Here is a 26,021-nt window from a genome sequence, read left to right on the forward strand (position 1 = left end):
TCGAGTCTCTCCAAAAGTACCGACGCTCAGTTAAAATGAAACACATTCCCAGCCATAACATGTGCAACGCTCCTCCGACGCTGCATACAAATCCTTTTCCTGGCTGGGTCAGGGCTGCTAGCTGTGGGGTCGTTTCTTACTGTCCAGTTAGTTCAGAAATGTCCTTCTTGAGAAAAGCGTTCCCAGTAACTCCGCCACTAAATCCGTTTCTCCTCCTTCCGCTATTTCATATTAAAAAAACAAAGCTAGGTAAAATGTCTTTCAAATATTTCCACTTGAACTCTGTCTGCTACAACCAAAGCTCTGCTAGCAAGCATTATGTTTCGCGGGCACATAGTCACGTGCCCGCCCACTGACCAATCACAGCACACTCTGCACCTTGCAGGAGAGAGGCATCGAGCTGCAGTAATGCTGACGTAACTAGGCCTGCAAACCGCTCTGGTGCGGCCATGAATCTCAAACTAAAGATCTGATTGGTTGAATCAACAATATCGTCCCCATTCAACTTAAACTGCACATGGCAGCACTGGGTGAGTCTGCAGGCCTGGGGCCTCTCTTCTTACTAGAGACACAGAGGTGAAATCTGATTGGATAAAAGCTCTACTTAAAACAAGCTGCACTGGAAGCAGAGCAACTGAGGAGCACAGTAGCTGTGCAATGAGAAAATAAGATAATGGGAAAAATATTTTTATAAATTATAATACATATAAGAAAAAATTAAATGTATTTAAGAAAAAATATTAAATTATAAAATAGCTATAACTTTGTGATTCTGTTTAGGCCAGCAGAGAAGGCTTTGTAGGCCCTGACGGCCCACCACTGTCAGAATGTTAAATACAGCTCCTTCAAAAATGGTAAGAGTGTTGTGTTTAAATTAATATTCGTAAATCAGCATTGAGGCTAACGAAGGTTTAGTGAGTGTTTGCGCAAATATAATGTTAATAAGCTTTTCTTTCGATATCAAGCTAATGTGCTGCTGCATCATATAGTAAGCTAGCTCTAACACACTTTACAAATCTGATATCTGTAGTGAAAGTGGCAGTGTTATGTCCTATGATCTCTTCAGAAATATGGATATTTATAGCAGGCTGTGTGAACCGATCAGGACCAAGAATTGGTTTAAGCTGACAATAGCAACTGGACATTAAACAGCAAAATCCGAAATGGAGCAAGTACAAAAATAGGCGGGCCACATTTAGGTCAATAAGGAGATTACACTTTAAAAAAGCAAGCCTCATCTCTATAGTTACCATTGTTGTGTCTTTTCTTTAAATTACAAGATTTTGTATCGGGATCTTTGGTATATTTGAGTTTCATTATTTTCAAGGACTTAATATAGAGTTGAGTTTGCTAAAGAAAAAATGCCTTGTAAATAAAGAATTCTGTGAAAATGAGTAAAACATTAATCATTAGGTCAACAAAAATAATATAATTATGATCAAAGCATTGCTGTGTACCTGCTACTTAACCACTGGTATGAGACCAGGAACCACTGTTGCCTGTCAAGCTTTCCATTCTCACGCGGCACAAACTGTATGCTGTTTGCAGTAAACGTTCCACTCAAAATTCTTAGAACATTTTATTTAAACTGGCTGTAAGAGACTTATTAGACTTGATAAGATGTGTTAAGTGATTTAGTAACACTTGGGGTAACATGGGTAACACTTTATAATAACTACACACTATGAAGCATTAGTTAAGTATGAGTAAACACTTAATTCATCCTTTATAAAGCATTGTTCCTACATTAACACTCATTAGTATGAGGTACAACATACCTTCCTTTAAATTCTTCTTCCTTAACCATGTGAGGTGCTTTGTGTTTGTCTTGTAAAGAAACACACTTCTGTTTATATGTCTCATACAAATGCACTGAGGGCTCTGACATACCTGTTGATGCATTCCATTGGTCTATGTAACACTTGCAAAGCCCACAATGTTTCCAGTATTACAGTGTTTCCATTAGCTGGTAGTCCTCTTCTCTTGTTTCTCTGGTGTATTGCTCCCTTTATGGTGAACTACTGCCAACAACTGATATGTGGAATTGCATTAAGAGAAGGACATGATGCTCTTGTCCGTACAAGACACGCCTCGGTATGTATGAGTGAATTTTTACAAACCTATAGAGGTTGATAGTTTAGGTTTTACGTTAATATCAGGCTTTTGTCAAGTCACAAATACGTACCCTGATGGAGTCTATTTCTCCTACTGCTTCATCACCTTTGTGTTTGACTCAACATGGGGGTGATGTTGAACCACTTTTAAATGAATCAGTTGTCTACGGTGGAACAACCGGAGTAACTGTGGAAAACAAAATGCACTCTTTTCCAATGAAACTAGCTACCACTAGCTCCAAAAGTCACTAATATTCACCAGATGACATTATTCACTGGTTTGACGTTACCACACATCATTTGCATAAAGCTAGTGGTTGTGTTAGCGTTGTGGCAGCGAGGGAGACTGCCAAGAGGAGGAGAGACCCCGTGCTGTTGACTGAGTACTATTGGTAATGAATTACATATCAATTATTTGAATGAATATATATATATATACACATATATATCTTTTTCCCTGACGGTCGGGAATAAGTCGTTAAATCGGTTGCAAGTAGGGCTACATTTTAGATATAGAGGATATGGACCTTGCTGTACTGTCTGCACCACTAGTGTTGAAACTGTCTCGTCTCTCACCTGAACATTCCTCTCCCGTGTTACTGCTATGGCCTTTCAACGTCACTCTTCTGTAAGGGTTACAGGTACTTGAACCCAAAAGCACAACTCTGAAACAAAATACAAGTATAGTTCTTTTTACTTGTGTTCAGGCAGGGTCAAAACCGGGAGGTCAGTCAAACAGCCCAACAAATCCAATAGGTGGCAAGCAAAAATCCAAGGTCGAATCAACAGGCAGACAGGGTCGGAACAGGCAGATCAGGAACAATATATAGATACACTGGAGAGCTTGGAAATAACACACAAGACAATCTGGCACCCCATCAATGAGCTGGAGGGGTGGAGGGGTTCTGGGGAGGCCTGAGGCGGGCTCTCCTTGACAGGTTTAATCCTGGAGACATGGAAGGTGGGATGAATTCTCATGGATGATGGCAGAGGAAGACAACAGGATTGATGACCCGAGAAACAGGGAATGGGCCCACGAAGCGAGGAGACAATTTCTTGGATTCCACTCTGAGACACGTTGTCCTGGGGCATAACAGGGTGCAGGGACATGGTGTCTGTTGGCAGACCTTTGGTAGCGGTTGGAAGAGCGCGGAGAGGGCCTGCCTCCAAGTGCGACGGCACCGCTGGATGAATGCCTGGACTGAGGGAACGCTGGCCTCCTGTTCCTGCTCCGGGAAGAGTGGTGGCTGATATCCCCGGGCACACAGGAATGGCAAGAACCTGGTGGCTGAACTGGGAAGGGTGTTGTGGCATACTCGACCACGAGCTGCTCAGACCAGGAGGAGGGGTTGCAGGAAGAGAGACAGCGTAAAGCGGTCTCCATCTCTTGATTCATCCAGTTTGACCGCCAACAGGTCCTGGTTCCCAATGTCGTAATTCCTCTCCGCGGGGACAGCTTCCGGGAGAAGAAGGCACATGGGTGAACTTTTTGGTCCTCAGCCGACCCATGAGAAAGGGCCGCTCCTACACCAGTGTCCGAGACGTCCACTTCTACAATAAACTGCTGGGCAGGATCTGGGAATATGAGGATGGGAGGATGACCAACCCCTGGAAGACTGCAGGGGCATTGGTGAGACCAAAGGGCATTACTAAATACTCATAATGTCCACTAAGAGTATTAAAGCCAGTTTTCCATTCATCCCCCTCTCGGATTCTCACCAAATGGTAAGCATTGCGGCGATTGAGTTTGCAAAAAATGGTAGCACCTTGTAGCAGCTCAAATGCAGAGGAGATAAGTGGAAGAGGGTACCTATTCTTGATAGTGATGTTATTGAGTCCTCTGTAATCAATTCAAGGGCCCAAGGAGTCATTAACCTATTTATCCATGGTTTTCGTCTCCGGAGTAGATAGTGAAAAAAAAGTCTCCCTCTCGGAGGCGATGTCAAGAATCAAGACAGGCAGCTTACCTAGCTCCCTAACCGAAAACAGGAGAAAACAAAAGATCTGCTCACCCCTACCACTTCATGGACTGTTGTTATAGCATATACAATAGTTGTCGCCCCGATCCGTACAACAGCGACCCTGTGAAGCACGGACCGGTTGGGAGCCGGAGAGAAAACGAGAGAGAGCTAGCCGGCCTCCACAGGTACCTTCTTATCGCCGGCCTCACGAGACCCCAGTCCAATCACCTGCAATTCCCAAGATACAAAGAAACACAGTCACAGTATAACAGCACCACCCTCAGACAAGGAGGCACACAGCATTAATAATCATATATTATGACGCTCAAAGTCATAACACAATGTATAGATACGCTGGAGAGCTTGGCAATGACACACAAGACAATCTGGCAGGGAACAAGTACAAGTGAGGGGACCTAAATAGTGAGGGTCTAATGAGGGAATGGGCTGCAGGTGAGATGGGCGTGGAAGACCAGGTGAGGGGAATGAGTGATGATAGGGTGTGAATGGCAGGACCTGAAATGACAGGAGAGTTAATTAAACAGGCAGGCAGGGTGAAAACAAACTAATATGAAGGGGAATTCATGACATCTTCTGTTGCTTCATCTTAAAGTCATTTATTTTTGAATGAAGAATGCTCCTGCTATAGTAATGTTTCTCCTTGCTGGTATATGTGAGACTGACTGTCCCTCAAAGACTGAGTCATTTGTGGAACACCTTTTTTTCTTCTTTTCTCGCAGGATGTCAATCAATTGATTTCGTCTGGAGAGGAGTTTAATGACTAGAGTGAAAAAACTACAAACGGTCTGCTTCACAGAGCCATTAATCATTTTCTTTCACCTTGCCGTCAATTTTACTCCCATCATTCTCCTTACATTTTTGTCAAGTATGTTTCTTTTCGTGTTGGGTAGTAAATGTATGCTCCTATCACCTTATCAAAAGCTAAACCAAGTGAGCAGTTTGACTTATATGGATCATTAAAGGCAGCCATGTACAGATGTTACCTTCAAGCTTTGTCATTCAATGTGATTATTTAAGTACAAAAATGACATGCTTTTAGTTTTTAATGCCAGATTTAATCCTTCACGTTTTCTGTGTCTTGTCCTTGGTCCAAATCTTGACCTAATCTGTTTCGTTGCCATGAAGTTGATCATTTTGGTATTATATGACATTACCCACATTTTAGTACATTTTTTACAACTTGCATATTACATTATTTATCTTTAAAGAGATACATAAATAATGTGCATTATAAATTAACCATGAAAGAAGACAAGAATAAAATGCAGTGCATAGCCACAGCAAAACACAGCACAGAAGTGAATTTGTTACAAAGCCTAGCTGGCTAAAAGAGAAGTCAATGATCAGTTGTAATACGAAGCCTGAAGCCCACCACCCATGAGTGACTTATGCCTGGCAACAACCTGAATGAGTTGTACTGTCAAGCTCCAAACCACCAGCTCCCCCTCCCCCACCCAAGCAGGGGTCTGTGCCTCACAACCATCCAAACCAAGAGCCCCCCCCCAACCACCATAATGACGACTCTCTCTATTCTGGAGAGGGACGTGAACAAAATGCCCCCAAAGCAGCCGGCCCAGACTCTGTCCCTCCTTCCTCCCTAAAGCACTGTGCTGATCCGCTGTCTCCAGTCAACATTTTAAACAACTCACGAGACATACCAGCCTTCTTCAATACCTCCACCATCATCTCTGTCCCTAAAAAAACAAGGGTTACAGGATTTAATGACTACAGGCCTGATTATTAAGTCTTTTGAGCGCCTTGTTCTGTCCCACCTAAAAACTCTCACCGACCCACTCCTGGACCCTCCTGCAGTTTGCCTACAGAGCCAACAGGTCTACAGACGACGCAGTCCACATGGCCCTTCATTTCATCCTCCAGTATCTGGACTCCTCAGTAACCTACACCAGGATCCTGTTTGTGGACTTCAGCTCTGTCTTCAACGCCATCATCCCGTCTCTGCTGAAGGACGAGCTCTCCCAGGTGCACCTGCTCAAGCAGCATGTGAAGCCTGGGAAACTCGCCTCTGACTCTAGGTCCATCAGCACTGGTTCCCCTCAGGGCTGCGTTCTTTCCCCTCTAGTCTTCTCCCTGTACACCAACATCTGCACCTGCAGTCACCAGTCCGTCAAGCTACTGAAGTTCGCGGATGGCACCTCCCTCACATGACTCATCTCTGGTGGGGATGAGTCCACCGACAGGTGTACGCTGCTTCCACTTCCAAGGATAAGGACAGACTGCAGACTATCATTCACTCTGGGCGACTGTGGCTAAGTGGAGAGCAGGGTTGTCCTTCAATCAGAGGATCGAAGGTCGACCCCAAAATTGCTCCTGTAGCTGAGCCTAATGAGTTAGTCTGATAGGCATGTGGCACTTAGCCTCTGCCATCAGTGTGTGAATGGGTGAATGATGACAAGTAGTGTGAAAGCGCTGTGAATGGTTGTAAAGACTAGAAAAGCGCTATACAAGTACAGTCTATTTACCATTTACTCTGATGAGAAGGTGATTGGCTGCAATCTGCCATCCCTCTAGGACCTTTAGGCATCCAGGACCCTGAGGCAGGGAGGAAAGATTGTGGCTGACTCCTCTCACCCTGGATACAGATGACTGCTTGAGCCACTTCTCTCTGGCAGGAGCCTGGAACCTCACACCACATACAGTTTCTTCACAAATACAGCCGGCCTCATCAACAAGGCCTGGGACCCCCCACTGACTCAGACTCTTACATCCACAGGACAATGATTGAACTGTACACTTTAAATACAGACCGCAAAAATATTTTAACATATATGTAATCAGGCGAGACTACTGTCTTTTACCTATTTATAAGCTCATTTTCCTGCCTAGGCCGTAAAATGGCCCACAATGCAGCACCACAGATCTTTCAAGGAAACATGACCTTGTCTCCCCTATCTACTGATTCATTTTAGGGTCAATTTTGAAATGTAAGTCATCACATTCAATGAAATACAAGTTCACAATCTGAAGTCCTGCCAACGGTCTCCTGGCTGTTCCTCTCAGCTGTGTTCGAGCCTCTGTGGTCACGGCTCTGCTTCTCTGTCAACTGTCAAGTCCCTTTTTTAAACATATTTCTACAGGCAAGTGTCTTCATTTCAATGTTTACTCCCCCCTGCTTGCCATTAGCCACTGTCATACATGTATATACTGTAGATCCACACAGAGAGAAAGACATGACCAAAGTTTAAATGGCAGGTAGCATTTATCCAGCCCCTCTGTGGTTTTCTTGTCCTCTCTGTTTACTGCTCTCTTCAGAGCACAGGAGTTGTCAGATGTCTTTACAGTTACTGGGGAGGTGTAAGGTCACTAATGCTGTCTGGCAGGGGTGTGCTGGGGCCATGTCATTGTTTAAAGGCCATGATCTGAGCAGATACATGCAGGGTTGAGAGGCTGCAGACCTCCATGGGAGGTCAGGGCCATTCTCTCAGCTTTCATCCCATCAGTGTGGGCAGGCCGGGAGAAGATGTGGCATCATTGTAAGGTGGCTACTTTAGCATTATCTTGTTGGTTTATTCTATGTTTTTAGTTTAACAGTAAGTATAATCAATATAAACTGGAACTAGAATATATTTCCAATAAATGGCACTTACATCGCCACTCTTGTCGTTACACTAGATGCCATTTCAAACAACTACTTGACCTCCATTGATGAATTAGTCGATGACAGCATTTACTTCAGTCGACTAGGTAAACATGGCGGAACCGAAATGATGGGAGATAGAGAGGTGCTGAAAACTGAAACAGTGCTGAAAATTTCAGAAACTTTGGTAAAATTAGTACTTTTTGTGTTTGTAACAGTAAAATGGTAGAAGACACTATGGATCTAAACATCAGTCCTACACTTTGTACACTGGCACTGATTTTCTGCAGTGTAACAGGTAGAAAAGGTTGGTCAACCTCCGGATTGACCAACAGTTATAAATAAAAAGTTGCATATGTATAATATTCAATTTAGTACAGGTAAGTGTATATTGGTAATTCCAAATGTTCAGTGACTTTTTTCCCCATTTTCTTTTCATCACTGTACTGCTTTGAAGTGGGCTCTCGGTAGCAAGAGGTTAAGTGCTTAAAAGCCCACACCATCTGCCTCTGGCTACAGATGTGGTGCTGTGTGTTCCCACATGCTGCTCGGCTCCATCCAGACAACAGCATCATTTCCTGATTCTACATTTGTTGAGCTGTTGTTGTCATGCGTCACTGTGATTGTTTCAGCGGTTTCATCTGATCTATATTCACCTTCACCTTCATAAACCAAAATAGCAGGTGAGCTTGTAGACGCACAATTGAAATAGGATCCATAGTTTACATGTACATATACACATGTCTAACTATACATTGTGTTGTACGTATGCAATGCAGTCTGGTTTGATGATGATAATGTGTCGTCCAACAGAAATACAGTAAAGTAGCTTTTTGAGGAGAATCGGGGTGTTTCTGTTCACGAGCACATCTGAATTGGTGTGACTGCTTCAACGATCTCATTTAGTGTTGATCTGAGTCCGTGCAATGTTTACGTTTGTGCTCAAGGTGGCTTATGTATCAGTATGTATGTGTGTGACGCAGTGTGAACGTGTGGCTGTAGCTGCTACAACGCTGGGAAATCACACTCACACAACACACACACACACACACACCACACATCAACACACACACCACACACACACACACACACACAAACACACACACGCACACACACACACCACATGCACGCACACACACGCACACGCACGTAACACACTTGCACAAACACAAACACACGGCATACCATACATGCACTTCATACACCACACACCACACACACATGCATAACACACACACACACACACACACACACACACATACATTCACTGTACACCAATCCAGCAAACACATGGATGCAGTGCACACACATTAAAGGGAGAAAGATATGTAGATATGTATGAAATGAGATTTAGATACACTGGCACTTCTACAAACACACACACACACACACACACACACACACCCTCAGGAAGGCAGACAGCCACTGCAATGCAGAAAAGAGCTTCCCCCTCCGCTGTGTGGGAGACACAGCCATCACTGTTCACTGCTCTGATGTTTTTGTCTCTTTTGCTTCATTTCTTACATATCTCATTTCCCAGCTCATTTAAATTGACAACTGCCTTATTTGCGTGACATAACCATAACCCATATGTTGTCAAAGCAACACAGTAATGGAGATTATGTTATCAGCTTTAACAATTGAGAAACAGAAATAATGTAATATCAATGCCAAAAATGTAGTTTACTTAAGGATAACATTTAAATAATCATTTGTATCTGTAAGTGTGTCATTAGCTCTCAGGTTCTGTATACTCTGTAGCTGTGTGACTTACAGTAAACAGGGGACATTCAAAACAACACACAGACACTGGAGTTAGAAGATGATCCATGCACCTCTGTCAAACCTCGGCCCGTTGAAAGGATCATTCTGGTTATTTACAACTTGCCTTTTATTTTCATACTTTGGTCCCAAAGCTCATCGGTAACAAGATATTCATATGTATATTGGTTTAAAGTTTCTACTAGAACTGATTGAAATTATTGCAGAAACTATGAAGAATCAGACTCTCAAGTCACAAGTAAGTCTCAAGTCAAGCCCAAGTCACAAACCTAGCTTTTTGAGTCCTAAAAAATACATGACGTGGCCTTCACTAGATAATATTTTAGAATAACAGTTAGTATGGTAAATTTACAGAAATAATAAATGCTTCTATTTGTGTTACTACTTTCACATAAACTGATTAGGAGCATTTAGAGATGCTAACTTAGCAGCTTTCTCATAGATTCTATTAAAAAGACCCTGGCGACAGATCGTTATGCCTTCATCAGTGATAGTAGAGAGAGGATAGGGACCCTGGTGGTAGAAGCTCCACCTCTTGGGGGTTGTAGTTTTTTTATGTACTGAATGGAGTGCTGTGGTGAAATCCATACTTGCTATGAAATACAAAAATGACAGTGAATATAAAAAGACATACAAAATGAGGATGTTTCCTCACACGGCAAATGGGACTTTGAGGAGCTTGAGCCATTATTAATCAGAGATCTCTAGATCTATCAGAAAAAACAGCTGCTCGCAAAATAGAACAAAAGGCTCAAAATAAAGTGTGCTGATATCTCTTTAATCAATAATTGCTCAGTTTAATTGTTCAGAAAATCTTGTCAATTTATTGTTGACATATAAATATATGCAAATAAGCATCAGCGTTCCTGAAAGGCTTTTATTATGGGGAAGAATTTATGTTATATAGCAATTATTTATCATTTCTGGGCCAAATGTTTTACATGTTGCTGTAGTTTTTTTGTTGAGTCGTAACATCTGACAGTTGGCTTGTCAGATCCAATAAATATTTCTGTGTGTGTGTGTGTGTGTGTGTGTGTGTGTGTGTGTGTGTGTGTGTGTGTGTGTGTGTGTGTGTGTGTGTGTGTGTGTGTGTGTGTGCGTGTGTGTGTGTGTGTGTTCTACAGAGAGTTTGCCAAGGAGAGAGAGCGGGTGGAGAAGAGGCAAGAATTCCTGAAGCTCCGCAGACAACAGCAGATAGAAAGAGAGTTAACTGGGTACCTGGAATGGATCTGCAAAGCAGGTCAGAAACAAAAACACACATTTGAATCAAAAGTCTTTGCTGTAATTGATGTTGACACAAATATGATCAGATTATGACTGTGAATTCAGGTGTGGTATTTGTGTTGCAGAGGAGGTGATGCTGGCTGAGGAAGACAAGAATGCAGAGGAGAAATCTCTGGATGAAGCATGGTACAAGAAGAAACACAACAACTCTGGTGAGAACTGCCATCTTCAGAATCAATCGTGGCGATAGAAAACAATGTGCCAGGTTAAGTGCCATGTTAGAAGTCAGGCATTCATCCTAAATACACCACAACTAAACCGACATATATCTATAGAAGGCAAGACCAATAATGTAAGACTAACAGGGGTTGTGTCACTTTGTTTTGAGCTGATAATGTGACGGATAGATGCTCTGTTAAGGTACATTTGTTTTCTACTGCGTCACATGTTCTATGGTACATTACTGCCACAAGCTGCCTATGCTTTACTGTCGTCTTTAGTCAGCAGACGTTTTCACTCTACAGTACCAGTAGTGGGTACTTTTAGGGGGCTTTCAGAACTTACACTTCCTGAGCTCCACCATAACCCAGGACCTCAAATGGGAGCTGAACATCAGCTCCATCACCAAGAAGGCTCAGCAGAGGATGTACTTCCTGAGGCAGCTGAAGAAAGTCAACCTGCCAAAGACAATGATGGTGCACTTCTACACAGCCATCATTGAGTCCATCCTCTGCTCCTCCATCACGGTCTGGTACGCTGCAGCCACTGCCAAGGACAAGGACAGACTGCAGCGCATCATTCGCTATGCTGAGAGGGTGATTGGCTCCAATCCGCCGTCCCTCCAAGACTTGTTCATCTCAAGGTCCCTGAAGCGAGCAAGAGAGATTGTAGCCGACCCCTCTCACCCTGGACACAAACTGTTCGTGCCCCTTCCATCTGGCAGGAGGCTGAGGTCCATCAGGACCAAGACCTCACGCCACAAAATCAGTTTCTTCCTATCTGTAATTGGGTTCATCAATAAAGCCCGAGACCCCCACTGTCTCAGACACTTACATCTCCAGGACAACTTCTTACGCACCCTTGCAGATCTTTTCTCTATTAATATACACTTGACACTTGACTGCCACAGTGGGAAACAATTTATTGCTAATTCCCTCCATGCAGAATAAAAGAGGAATTGTGAGAGAAAGATTGAACTTCAAGAAAAGAGTTGAATCAGAATAGCTGCCTTATGACTTGTGTGATTGATTTCTTCTATGTTGTACTCACAGTGCTGAAAAGGGCCAAGAAGAGTAAGAATGAGCTCATCAATGCAGAGGAAGGCGAGGACCACTTCACTGACATCTCATCTGTTGGTGAGGACGAAACCTGAGACACAACCTTGCAAATGTCTTGGCACTGTATGTTGAAGAAAACTCAAACAGCGAGTGCACACTGCAGGCAGCTCAGTGGATGTGTTGCTCTATTGGGACAGATTGTCCCTGGTATGAAACTCACTCTCATAGTGTACACCATTTTGTTGAGTTAAAGTAGCTTAGCACAAAGAGCTAAATAGGCAACATTATGAAGATCTTAAGACAATACATTCAGAGTTTTCTATCAACTTCATCCGTGGATGCAGCCAAATACACTTTTCACTTTGTTCATGAAACATCAGTGCTAAGTGATTTCTTCTTCCATGTTGTATTGAAATGTTTTTAGAGAGCCTGAAGAGATCATATTATCCAGCAATTCCTAAATAATACCAACAATTCTCTCTTTCTTACCCCTCAGATTTGTCTTCACTGCATTAGTGCAGGACCTACCTAACTTAGAATGAATAAGAATCTTCATTTGAATGTTGATTATAAAACTGATAAGGAAACCATGGGTAATATTTTGAATATATCGAGTGAGTTAGTATGGATCTTTAGGTGATTCAATATGAGGCAGATGTCTGGATTAAAATAGATCAGGAGATGAGGAGCCCACTAGTCTTCCTGTCCTAGTAATGAAATTCTAATCGAACTTCTCCTTCTCTTTTGTATCCAGTAGCACTTGACATTTGGGCTTAATTTAAGTTACAGAAGGTTTAATATAGTTCAGGCTAAAGGGACGAGGTAAAGACAGGGCACTGTGATCTAAACAGCTTCACTTTGCTACTTGGCAGATAAAACTCATGAGAATATGAAAAAGTTATTTTATATTTTCATTTCAGTTCATCATTTTGACTGTTTTAGTGGAGCTCACCTCCATAACATACAGGCTGGACTGTATGTTATGGAATGCCAAGTTCAAACTCACGAGCACATTGCAGTTAGTTCTCATGTTGAAAGCAACCACACTCTTGATGTTGTAAGACCACCTTAGTTTAAGACTTGGTAACTTTATTGCATCGTGTATTTTTTTGCTCCAACTGCTCCCCCAGGGTCGCCGTTTGCCCGGGCCAGCTTGAAGAGCAAGAACGAGAGCTCGTCTTACTTCAGGAGGAAAGAGAAGAGGATGCGCTTCACAATCCGCCGTCTGGTCAAGTCCCAGAGCTTCTACTGGACTGTGCTGTGTCTGGTTGGCCTCAACACGTTGTGTGTAGCCATAGTACACTATGACCAGCCTGAGTGGCTCACCTTTGCACTCTGTGAGTTCCAGCAGTTTATTCATTGTGAATAATTGTCATGTAACCCAATATTCCTATTTGCCACTATTTATCTTACCAATATTATTATATTTGCCCATTCATTTGAATATAAATCTATATAATATAAATAGTATTCAGTTTCAAGGCGTGGCTCGTATTGCTTGTTGGTGGTGGTGGTGGTGGGGGGGGGGGGGGGGGCTTGCAGCATAGTCATGGAACACTTCCAGCAGCAAAAGTGAACTGCAGTCAATGAGCCGCGATCTGTAAAGGTCCGCGACAGATGACATGCTCTACTCAGTCCACAGAGCCCTGGAGCCCCGCCCCCGCTGCTGCACGGAGCGATATCGCTTGTTTATTCATAGTTTATTCATATTGAACATGTCTTGTGTCAAAATGTGACCAGCTTCAACACTGCATGTCTTTGGGTCCCCAACAATACACCTGTCCAGTGTGAAGTAGATCAGATGAACGGCTCTCGAGATATGGGAAGGACACACACACACACACACACATACATACATACATACATACAGGGGTTCCTGCTTTATATTTAGGTAGAGATTTTAAATTAAAAAGTTAAATTAGTAATCAATGAAACACAACATTGCTCAATACACTTGGGGGTTTTGCACTTTGCCTTACCTGACTCTGTACGACCAATAGCTTTTTGTGGCTAATGTAAACAAACTTCAGATGAAGATTGCTGTGTAACTGATATTACTGAGTCACTTTGCTGAGTCATTCCGCTGCTGATAACTAACATTTCAGCATTACTGCCAACTGTAATTGCAACAATATCATTTTAGGATGGCACTATGTGACAGTAGTAGGAGACTATAACAGCTAATTAGTGCTTGCCAGAGGGCATAATTCACATTATATACAAAACACAGTAAATAGGAAGAATACATTATATGAAAATGAATTTGTTTCAATCACAGATTTATAAGCTTGTTTAAGTTATAGCCAGCTGTTCAATGGAACCGCGAACATCTATTTAGAATGATGCATGTTTGCATTTTATTGTCTTTACATTATATTTAAATCAGAATGCTTTTCTTCAAACTATGCCAGAAAACCGTGTGTGTCTTGTTTATTTAAGTCACGCACAAAAAATGTCAAGAATAACAGAATAAAGTCCAAAACCTTGTGGGTCCTGTTGACATCAGGCTACCAACAAACCAATGCAGTTAATATCTATATCATCATCATTGTCATCATAAAAATAAAGCTATTAAAAAAATTCACACATATACATTTTAACACATACAACATGCTTACAAATTTCATATTTGCCATGATTGCAAGCTTCTTCTAAAAATGTGCTGGTTACCTATTATTTGATCATGCACAGGTAAGCTATTCCTGACACCACAAAATGTAAAAGAACAGATACTCGGGTTGGTTTGAAACCAAGTCTCTGGTGGGCATGAGTTCCCCTAACAGTACCAAGGCGGTGCTGGAGGTTTGAGGTTCCAAACAACTGGATCAAGCGCATGCAGTCCCTCATCTCACCATCCACTAGTTGAAAAGTTTAGATTTCCTAACGATAACAAAATACTTCAAGTCACTGTAACGTCACCTTGCTGGCATACTATATTGAGTGAACCTGCTTTCTCTAATTCCTGTTCATTTTCTAATCTGCTCAGGCATATAAAACACTTTGGTATCCTGCTTTAGATAGGGACAGCAAAGACAGATGTGCAAACATGTATCATACAAGTACTGTTGTACATATCCACATGCACCTCACACACTCCATCATGGCAGTGTACAGCATTATGTTCTCAAACAATAGACTCTTTCTATGTCTTATTTGCTGAGGGCACAGCTGAACAGGCAGCAGTAGGTGCTCTATTGAATTGTAGAAATGAGCAGGGAGGCCCTTTGAAACCCGGGGCATTGATCCGTGTGTGTCCTTATTGTCCCTGCACAGACCTAGCAGAGTTTGTCTTCCTGGGCCTGTTTCTGGCAGAGATGTCCATGAAAATGTACGGCCTCGGACCCCAGAACTACTTCCACTCATCGTTCAACTGTTTTGACTTTGGGGTGAGTCGTCCTTGTTGAGCTGGGAGTTCAATCAATCGCCAGTGGATTTTACAGTGTGAGCATGCGTAGAGTCATTTAAATGTTTTAGAAAAAATGCCTGTGATTATGGCCAGAGTAGTACAATATTTGGAGCGTTTGGAAATGAAAGCTGTGTTTGCAGGTGATCATCGGCAGTATTTTTGAGGTGATTTGGGCTGCCATCAAACCCGGGGCCTCATTTGGGATCAGTGTCCTGCGGGCTCTGAGGCTGCTCAGGATCTTCAAAGTCACAAAGTGAGTCATCACAAATGTCTGCCTGTGTGGGACACATATATCGCAGAATATACCAGAATATCGCTGCATATATTCATATGTCTGTGTGTGTAGGTACTGGAACTCTTTGAGGAACCTGGTCGTATCCCTTCTCAACTCCATGAAGTCTATCATCAGCCTGCTGTTCCTCCTCTTCCTCTTCATCGTGGTCTTCGCTCTGCTGGGCATGCAGCTGTTTGGTGGCCAGTGAGTCATTTGTTTCTCCTGCTGCTGCTCATAAGTTCTACCGTTTGTTTAAGTAGGCCTTTGAACCCGATTGACGCAATATGCAGAACAATTCTCAAAGTTTTAACTCTGATCTGAAACACCACTGTCGTGATAGAAAAGAGGTCATCCTCCACTGAAGATCTGTTTTCCCCAACTGCAATGCTGCTGCAGAAGTCAGCATGGGAGTCAGTCCATTACCTTCGGCACCTTATGTTAAGCAAATCTGATTAATCTGTCAGAAGATGTTTGTATGCCCGAATACACTGAACACATGAAGATTTGGAAAATTTAAATATTTGTATTTACTTACTACTTTTATTATTGTTTTGTTGGTTTTAGTATTGTTTACTCAGCTAGTTATTATTGTTATCATTATGTATAAGAAATAATAATAAAAAAGACTCCTCTAACAGACAGACAAAATCAGTGAAAATGTGAGACCTTTTGACATTACTAAGGCTCAGACTGTCCCAATGGTGTTGTATCCCTGGAACACTGATGCTCTCCTATATCCAATCCTATACAGATAGAAAACCTGTGGATACACAGATAAAAACAAATTCAAATTGCATAAAACATTTTAGGAATCAAAACTGTATCAGAGCTAATTGACAGGCTAATTGATAACATTTCTAAGTAGACTTCAACCTAATTTGAAAAGTATTTATGAAAGGTGTGAGAATTGAGCAAAAGCAGTCAAGAGTTTAGAGATGAGATGAGATAGATGATAACTAATAATTATTTCAGAAACATGTAGCAACAAGTGTAAACCGTTTAAGCCAAGGATAATGAAATGGTGGGAAGAAAACTCCCAACTACGTCATAAGGAAATAAAACCATATAAATTCACATGCTGCTGAAACAAATGCAATGTTCTAACTCTACTGTCTGTGGATGTCTTTTAATGAGATCATGACTAAAGAAAAGTTCTCATGCATTTTGAGACGACACAAGACAAATTTCAACCGCCTCCATCTGCATTCCTTACATCGGGGGCGTGTACTCTAATTAGGTCCCGGTGGACAGACACAGAATGTCAGCAATAGCACAGCTCATCTATTTAAGAAGAATAAACACTCAGAGATCAGCCATGAGGTCAACAGACTATAGGCACACAGACGACTCAGATGTAATTGACATATATTGTGCTGCAGACAATGAGCTTCTCCATCTTCCAGAAGGTGGAGGAGGGACTGTGACTGTGTTGTGGCTTTAAAGCTTGATTACATGCAATTCCTCCCTGCAGATTTAATTTTGAAGATGAAACGCCGACAACCAACTTTGACACATTCCCAGCAGCGATCCTCACTGTGTTCCAGGTAAAGGTCAACTCCATCATGCTATTTGCTGCTCTGCTTGTACTGTACCTCTGAACTGCACTCAGAGACTGTGTCTCCTCTGCAGGTCCTAACTGGGGAGGACTGGAATGCAGTCATGTACCATGGGATCGAATCACAGGGAGGCGTTCGCAGGGGAATGTTCTCCTCAATTTATTTTATCGTTCTCACTCTCTTTGGAAACTGTATCCTGCTATCCCTATTACCTTTGTGGTTGACTGGCAGCCTTGTCACTCCATGAAAGGAAGTATCACTGATTTGAAGAACAGCTGCAATTGTAAAAGTTGATTCTGTCTTTATCAATCTGATCTTTTCCTTACACCACAAATAACCAGACACGCTTCTCAACGTATTCTTGGCCATCGCTGTTGATAACCTCGCAAATGCCCAGGAGCTCACTAAGGTGCAGTATTCATTTATTGCTTGAGACACTCTGGCTTTATAGCTGATTACAGGAGGAGAAAGAGCCAGAAACACCGTCTTACCTTCAGTAAAAGTACTTTACCGTGCCGCTTTTGCCGATTGCTTACACACTTGTTGTGGAATTTGGCTGATTGGGTCAAAAACTCTACACACAAGCCTAAAGGGACACAAGAATATTTCACTTCCTGTCAAAATGAAACTCTGCAATCCAATCCTATCAATCCTTTTTCAAAATGGCAATTTTGCAACAAAATGAAACACACATGCATCATTTGGATTTTTCTGTCAAAGCAATGACACACTGCTGTCTTTGGTACTTTGTTTTTAATTTCCTCCTCCGTTCCAGTACACAAAGGCTTCAGAAAAAGAAAATGTACCATTGTAGTTTTTAGAAAGAAAAATAGAATTAAAGTAGAGTAATCAATACGATATGTTACTGTAAACTCACAACACAATATTATTGTAAGGGACGGAGGAGGGTTTTGGATCCCGCCTTCTGTAAGGGTCTGGCCACATTTCCTCATCCACATGTTTTCCATTTTGAATAGAAGTGTTGATGATTGCAAGAGATTTCATTCTTGATGGTGTGTGTGTCTAATGTCAGCAACAGTGTGAAGTGTTTTATCAGAAGTGTGTTGCAGAATTGCAAACAAAGTGCAAAGCAGAAAATGTGTTCATACTTTTGATGCCTTTGTGTAGGGCGTGGTTAAAAAAGGTAAAGTGTTGATGCACGTGGCCTTTATCCCCTTTTACACAAGAAAGTGAAAATGCATAGGCTATGAGGGTACCATGGCTAACTGGTTTGGCAATACTGTCAACTTTGGAGGATGGGGCTGTAAGACTGATGTGATGCTGAGTCAGTAACTCTCATAATGAACGGGTAAGATCATTTGCAGTTGTTAACTCACCAGTGAAGCCTGTTATCCGCTATGTTTTTGAATTCCTTAAGAAGTTATTCCATTTGTATGTATTGTCCAGTTACAAATCCTTGTGAGCAGTAGTCAATAAAATGATGATGAAGAAAGGCTGGTTGCTAGTAAAGGCTGAGCAAACACCTCTGAATTACCTGTACTATGATAGCTCACAATAATTCAGGATAATGTACAGGATAATTTCCACACCAATTGCATCAGTTTGTCGTCTTTAATAGAAATAATGTTTTCATTCGCTGATTATTTTCAGTTCCTTTCACTTTCACTTAAAAGATTACCAGGAAAGGAGGAGAACATGCTCATTTAGTTGCTGGAAGACTTAATGTGAAACATCTTTGCAGGATGGCTTGAGTTTCACTGACAGGAGCTAAATAGCAATTCAAAACATGGAAGTGGTAGTGAGTTGAAATAATTTGGGAGATCAAAGATATATCAGTGAAGTGTTGAGTATGATAACTCTCATGTACGATAACTCTCATGTACTTGTGGAATTAGTGCTGTAGAAATTAACATTATACTGACTTTAAAATGATAAATCTTGTTAAAAGAAAATGAATACAAGCCTGTTTCAAAATAAGGTGTGGTTCTCTCTGCCATGTGGATAAATATGAGGTCTGACAATTTACAGGAGGATATATGTGAATCTGATTGACTGGTGGATCAACGAAACAAGTTCAGTTGTGTTCACGTTTTGGTAGTCTACATGCTTGTTAAGTGTCCATGCAATACTTGAACTCTCCTTCTTGCTCATATCTACTGAGCAATCTGTATTGATGGTGTTACTGACAAGCTGGATGAAGGCAACCAACTCTGCTGCACAGATAAAGGTCTTCATGGTCTTCATCCTATATCTGTCTGTCTGTCTGTCTGTATGTATGTGTTTATGTATGTATGTATGTATGTATGTATGTATGTATGTATGTATGTATGTATATATATGTTTATGTATGTATTTATGTATGTATGTGTTTATGTATGTATGTATATGTGTATGTATATATGTTTATGTATGTGTGTATGTATGTATGTATGTATGTATGTATGTATGTATGTATGTATGTGTTTATGTATGTATGTATATGTTTATGTATATATATGTTTATGTATGTATGTCCGTCTGTATATATGTGTGTGTATGTGTGTTTATGTATGTGTTTATGTATGTATGGATGTGTTTATGTGTGTATATATATGTTTATGTATCTATGTCTGTATATATATATATGTTTATGTATGTATGTGTGTATGTTTATATATATGTTTATGTATGTATGTATGTATGTATGTATGTCCGTCTGTATATATGTGTGTGTATGTATGTGTTTATGTATCTGTCTGTATATATGTGTGTATGTGTATATGTGTATGTATATATATGTTTATGTATGTATGTGTTTGTGTGTGTGTGTGTGTGTGTGTGTGTGTGTGTGTGTGTGTGTGTGTGTGTGTGTGTGTATGTATGTATGTATGTATGTACGTACGTATGTATGTACTTTATGTATGTGTGTATGTATGTGTGTGTGTATGTATGTGTGTATGAATGTATGTGTATGTATGTATGTTTGCATGTATGTGTGTTTGTTTTTCCACATGCTGTTCAGGATGAAGAAGAGCAAGAGGAGGCCATCAATAAGAAGCTTGCACTCCAGAAGGCCAAGGAGGTAAAGGAGGTCAGCCCCATGTCAGCCACTAACATTTCCATCACAGCGTAAGTCAACCTCTTCTAATGTCAGTTCTGTCTCTCTCACTCAGCACACATCCACACAGAAGGCAGGATTCCAGGCCTTTTTGTTGTATAGCTATGTTGCTCTTGCTAAAGACCATTTCTGTGTAATGCCAATACACACACTGCAGGACGCACATTTACAACATTTTTATATGTAAATCCTTCCATCCTGCCCTGTTATTCAGTGCCCAAATATGTTTTTGGTTTGGATTAATAACCTTTAACTCTAGCCTAAATAATGTAAACAACAAATTTAGAAGACCGGCAAAATATAAAACAACTCTGCACATAATAATTCAGTACTTCAATATTGCAACACACACAAGGAGCAATCCATGGCTATAGCTAAATGGAGAGTGAATATTGAATTTGTATACTTTAGGTGGACACAAACCCTTTTCGAAATGAATGTTAATGCTAATGTTGTTTGCTGAATGTGTCAATAGAAAACTGCTAACATGTTCGCTATAACAATTTTAATATATGTCAGTGTTGTTATTTTGACTTATTTAGATGCCTATAAGTGGCTAAAGAAATAAATGAATGCAGCTTTAAGTCCTGCAAGTTCTTCATCAACATCTGTTTTTATCTAATCCAAACCTACTGCAAGAGCTACTAGACAACTGTTTCACAACAATCACGTGCTCGCCCACTGACCAATCACAGCACATGCTGCACCTCACTGCAGAGCTGCACCTTAAAACTGAGCTGCACATAATGCTGACGTACTTGTAGGCCAGCTAGAAGGCTCTGACACGTCAAAGAATACGCCCAACATGTCAAACTAAAGATCTGATTGGTTGAACACTATGCCAATCAACAATATCGTCCCCATTCACTTAAACTGCACATTGATTCACTTGTGAGTCTGCAGGCCTGGGGCCTCTTTTCTACCTAGAGACACAGAGGTGAAATCTAATTGGATAAAAGCTCTACTTAAAACAAGCTGCACTGGAAGCAGAGCAACTGAGGAAGACAGTAGCTGTGCAATGAGAAAATAAGACAATGGGGGAAATATTTTTATAAATTATAATACATGTAGTGTATTTAAGAACATTTTTAAATTATAAAATAGCTCTAACTTTGTGATTCTGTTTGCATTACTTGTTAAGTGAAATGTTGCTTGTGCAGAGATGTCAGTATTACCTTACTCTATCGTATGTTAGATTGAATGATATCTACTATCTGTAACCATGGCAGTCAAAGTTTCGCTGACGCTCCATTTGCGCTCCATTTCCTCTCTGGTTCAGGCTCAGTCATGTGTTTCTGAGCTTTGACTGTCCATTGCATTTAATTGTGATGGGAGCCTAAAAGACACAGAGAAGATGGTGTCTGGCTGTTTCTGACTTCATCCTATATGATGTTCCCTCTCCCCCATTTTTGTTCTGTGCATGTGCAGTTTTCTAACACGCGGTCGAGGTAACGTGCACTCTAGCAGCTCATCCGTCTGCAGCGTTAACTCACTGTGAGTTATTACCTCTCTGTTACAATTTTTGAATCCTCCCATCACCTCCTCTCCTCTACTTCTGCTGGCTAACCCTGTCTTCCTCTGGTGTCATCATGTCATTCTTCTGTATAAATTGTCCAAAATAACATGATGTGATCACACCTTCTGATAGCGTCCGTTTCAATATTTCCATTCCTGTGTTCTGTTTTTATTGTTTCCACGAATGTCAGTGTCAGTGATTGTGGTATTTCACGGTTTGTGATTCACATCCTGTGGTTTTTTTCAATATCTGCCCCTCTCCTCCTGTAGATTTGAAGATAGTACATATTGTTGTTCACACTGTATGTGTTGATTATGTAAATTTTCAGTTGTGATTCATTTCCCCAAGCTGGTTTTAAATATGCATTGTATGTTGTTACTGTCATGTCAGCGTTGAGCTTGTCTTATGCAGATGAAGACCACGACTGCTTAGTGGAAGCAAAGACAGATGCTAAGTGACTTCGTAGTTGAATACAGCAGTTGTTGAGTTACTAGCCTTCTTCATCGTCATGCAAGAAAAACACTAAAAGAAGCTTTACTAACATAATAACCATGAAGAAGAGGTAGTCACAATAATAAGAGTACCAGATACTTTACACTTTACCACACTACATCCAAAATGGATTATTAAATGACTTTAAGACTACTAAGAGGCTGCTATAATTACTGTAATATGCACGACTTGTTGCCTTCAAGCAAGAGAGGGTTTACCACCCAAGTCTTAGACCAGATCACACATCACCTCTTATTATAAAGCATTTGGGCACATTGTTGTAATTTCATTTGGAGGAATCAAATTATCATAGGTAAAAAGCTCTGTAGCTCAAACAACTGAGAGGAACAGATTGGGTAAATGGATGCTCTGGAGTGCAGATTTCAGGTACATACAGACACCAGTACATTTACACTGTAAATAGGTAAATGGATACACTTTAGTTACATGTAGTGAGATATCAAAAGAAAAGCTATGAAAAATAGGTTTAGGTTACTTGAATAACAGCAGTTCTCTGAGAAGCATCAGTGTGATGTCCCACTATGCGTAGCAGTGAAACATTGAAACAAATGCTATGAAAACCAAACATTTATTATGTTTGTCTCCTGTCCCCAATTCTTTCCCTGCTTCTTCTCAGCAACATTTTCCTTTTGAGTTTTTGTATATTTCTTTTTCTGAAGCTTATTTGTCCCCTCTGTGTTTTTGTTGGGAACCTCTTTCTGTCCATTTGAAGTTCCTTCTCCCCTTTTTGTGTTTGTAGGAGTTATGTCTGCACCCCAGTCCATCACTACCTGAGGTAAACCCAACCGCCTGCTAGCAAGGTGGTCCATGATGATGATCACATGCTTAAAAACATACTTAATCATTATCTCATTATTTTCCATTCATCAAAGCAAGACCATGTGAATAATACGCCGCCACCCTTCATTCTTCTCGTACACACATTTGTGGGTGCTTTTCTGTTCATTCAGTAAGTCCAGTCCCATAATGTCCATCCATCTCTTAGCAGGAGTTCTTGTAGAGGGTAGGGCAGTGCTCTGGCTCTCTAAGTTTACACATGAAGATGGTGAGTACCAAGTATGCTTCTGTGGGGAAAGTTTAGTGAACAGACTTCTCTCTTAAAGAGATGGCCTTGTAAGATGAAATCTCCCACTGTGAAGAGATAGCACTGTTTTTTTAACACACTATCAAAAGAGCATGTGTTCAACCATTTCAAAGTACTGTAACACACACAGACCATGTGGTCAAAGCATGGTAATGTGGCCATGCTTAGCCATGGACGAGCTCTCTCCACAGTAGACCATGGACCCAATGGACCCAGGGGTTTGCTGTGTTGGAAGCTCCATTGCACCTTGTTCATATTGTAAATCATTGTGTGTGCCATCCTGAGATGTGAAATGAAATATACTACTGGTATTATGTGCCATGAAGTAGAAAGTACATACATACTGAATGTGTCATGCCTGCCAGTGTATCCATTGGAAATGATTATTCCCTAGAAATGACAAACACTGACATCAATGTGTGAAAATGATTTCATATGGTAACATGAATCTTAGTAGTTTTGGTTTGTCTGGTTCTTCTGCCCCTCCTCTAGTAAGGAGCAGCAAAAGTCGATAAAGACAATGTCGGTGTGGGAGCAGAGGGCCAACCAGCTGAGGAGGCAGAACCAGGCAAGCTGTGAGGCCCTCTACAGTGAGCTGGACCTTGAGGAGCGTCTCCGCCTGACCTCGGCCCTCCACATCCGGCCCGACATGAACACTCACCTTGACCGGCCGCTAGTTGTTGAGCCTTGCGAGGGGCCTTTGCTTGCTGGCCACCAGCACCACCATCACAAGCCCTGCATGCCAGAGGCAGCGGTGACTGCCACTGACCCTCCTCCTCCTGTGCCTCACCAGCCTCGGCACCACCACCGCCACAGAGACAGGGCCAGAGCGAGACAGGAGACAAATGAGAACAGTGGCACCAATAAGGACGGGGGCCATCATGTCCATCACAGCCACTCCAAAGACCACGAAGGCAGCCGGGGCAAAGAGGGGAAAAGCGAGAGGTCCCGCAGCCGAGAGGGAGGCAGGAGACATAACCAACAGAGCTCAGTGGATGACAACGGAGGTGGAGGAGTCACGAGCGAGAGAGAGCATCGGCATCATCATTCACACCGGCAGTCCAGAGGGGGCAACGGGACAGTAAACGGTGGAGGCAGGGCAGAGCGAAGATCTAACAGGAATGGGGATCGACATTCTAGAGGAGACAGTGGAGCCACTGGAAAGAAGAGGAGACATCGCACTCATGGATCCAGGGGCCAATCAGTAGAAGGAGAGGAGTCCAACGAAAGAGAGAAGACCCACAGTAACAGGTAAAAAAATCCAAATGACTGCATTCATTCTCTCATTGACTGACAATGCATATGTGTATGTCCCATTAAAAAAAAGAAATGATGTTATGTACTGCTATGTATAAGGAATATGTTGTTTTTGTCACATATTTTGGTGTGCATTTTGGTTTCAGTGAATGCAACAAACTTAATAAAGTAATCACAATCCCTGCGTATTGCAGCCACCAGAAACCTCCTTCAAAAGCCACAGTATTTGGGACTCCTTAAAGATTAAATTCAGCATTTAAACCTCATAGTCACTGTTTGGCTTGAGAACACAGCCAAAACAATGACAGCACGTCACTGTCCTCATCATTTTGGAGTCCACTTGCCTTTTGGAAGGATATGAATAGAGTAGAAATTGTTACTGAAAGAGCTCATCAAAGAATTCAGTGAAAATGTACAGTATATTAATATCTGTTCAGGGACAGGTTTGGTGAAACAGAGGGGGAGTCCCTCGCCTTCTCCCCCCAGCAGGGCTCTGGGGGGGCCAGCTTGCCTCCTGACCAACCAGAGGACTCAGACAACCAGAGAAACGTCAGAAGAACTGGCCAAACCTCCATCCAAATTCCTCCTGTGACTATCACCTCCCCACCCGGAGACACCACCTTCATACAAAGTCAGTAACAGAATGCAGTCATAATTTAACTTCCTTTGCAGACATTTTATTGAATGGTCTTATTTTTCATAGCCACATAAAGTTAAACCAAGTATGGAGTATCATCACCCCAGGAGACCAAAGAGAATGCATTTCAGAAGTCAGATGTTTCTAAGACATGAAGCTGAAAAGGAAAGAAATATAAAATCAAATAAAGCAGATTTCCTTTGGCCAGCAGGTGGCGCTGTGAGTATTAGTGCAAATGAGCTTGTAGCCATCCTCAGGCCATTAGTGTTATCAAGCATGTGAAGTTTGGGACCGTTTGAAACAAGTCCAGCCGAGTTACATCAGCTTTTTTGATGGGGAATCACGTAAAGTAGCCGCCGCCCACGACGGCTAAGCCATTCAACCAAACGTAAAGCTTTTAATATATTTTAATCACAAAGGTCTTGAGATCGTACTGACCAAATTTGAAGAGGATCAGACAAATTCCATAGGAGGGGTTCCTATGTAGCGCCCCCTAGTGGTTGAATGAACGAATGACGACGGCCCTAAAAATACAAAACTAAATTCACCTGCAAGCAGAGCTACAGGGGTACAGCGGTAAAGGACTATACGGATACATTTACAAAAAAAGGTAAAGTAACTAATAGTAATGAGGTTATGATGTTAGAATAAAATCTTTATGGAAAATAAAAAAGTTGAATAATGATTGTAGGTCACTAACTAAATAAGCAACCACAGAGTTAAATATGTCTGAGATGACTGGAAAT

General features: G+C 41.6%; 1 protein-coding gene across 1 annotated transcript in view; it reads left to right on the forward strand.

Annotated features, from left to right (window-relative positions):
* Positions 1-26,021, forward strand: part of cacna1ba (calcium channel, voltage-dependent, N type, alpha 1B subunit, a) — a gene marked incomplete at both ends in the record, with an annotated part of 136,995 nt that overhangs the window by 50,134 nt on the left and 60,840 nt on the right. Inside the window, 15 exons of the mRNA XM_079160508.1 lie at positions 10,598-10,713; positions 10,823-10,909; positions 11,969-12,052; positions 13,096-13,311; positions 15,248-15,360; positions 15,521-15,633; positions 15,727-15,858; positions 17,126-17,198; positions 17,284-17,401; positions 17,552-17,619; positions 20,173-20,279; positions 21,697-21,762; positions 23,037-23,072; positions 23,874-24,632; positions 25,082-25,269. Coding sequence (XP_079016634.1) covers positions 10,598-10,713; positions 10,823-10,909; positions 11,969-12,052; positions 13,096-13,311; positions 15,248-15,360; positions 15,521-15,633; positions 15,727-15,858; positions 17,126-17,198; positions 17,284-17,401; positions 17,552-17,619; positions 20,173-20,279; positions 21,697-21,762; positions 23,037-23,072; positions 23,874-24,632; positions 25,082-25,269 — 2,276 coding nt within the window. The remainder of the gene's footprint in view (positions 1-10,597; positions 10,714-10,822; positions 10,910-11,968; positions 12,053-13,095; positions 13,312-15,247; positions 15,361-15,520; positions 15,634-15,726; positions 15,859-17,125; positions 17,199-17,283; positions 17,402-17,551; positions 17,620-20,172; positions 20,280-21,696; positions 21,763-23,036; positions 23,073-23,873; positions 24,633-25,081; positions 25,270-26,021) is intronic.

Source organism: Pholis gunnellus (genome assembly GCF_910591455.1).
Source record: "Pholis gunnellus genome assembly, chromosome: 6".
NCBI classification, from domain to species: domain Eukaryota; kingdom Metazoa; phylum Chordata; class Actinopteri; order Perciformes; family Pholidae; genus Pholis; species Pholis gunnellus.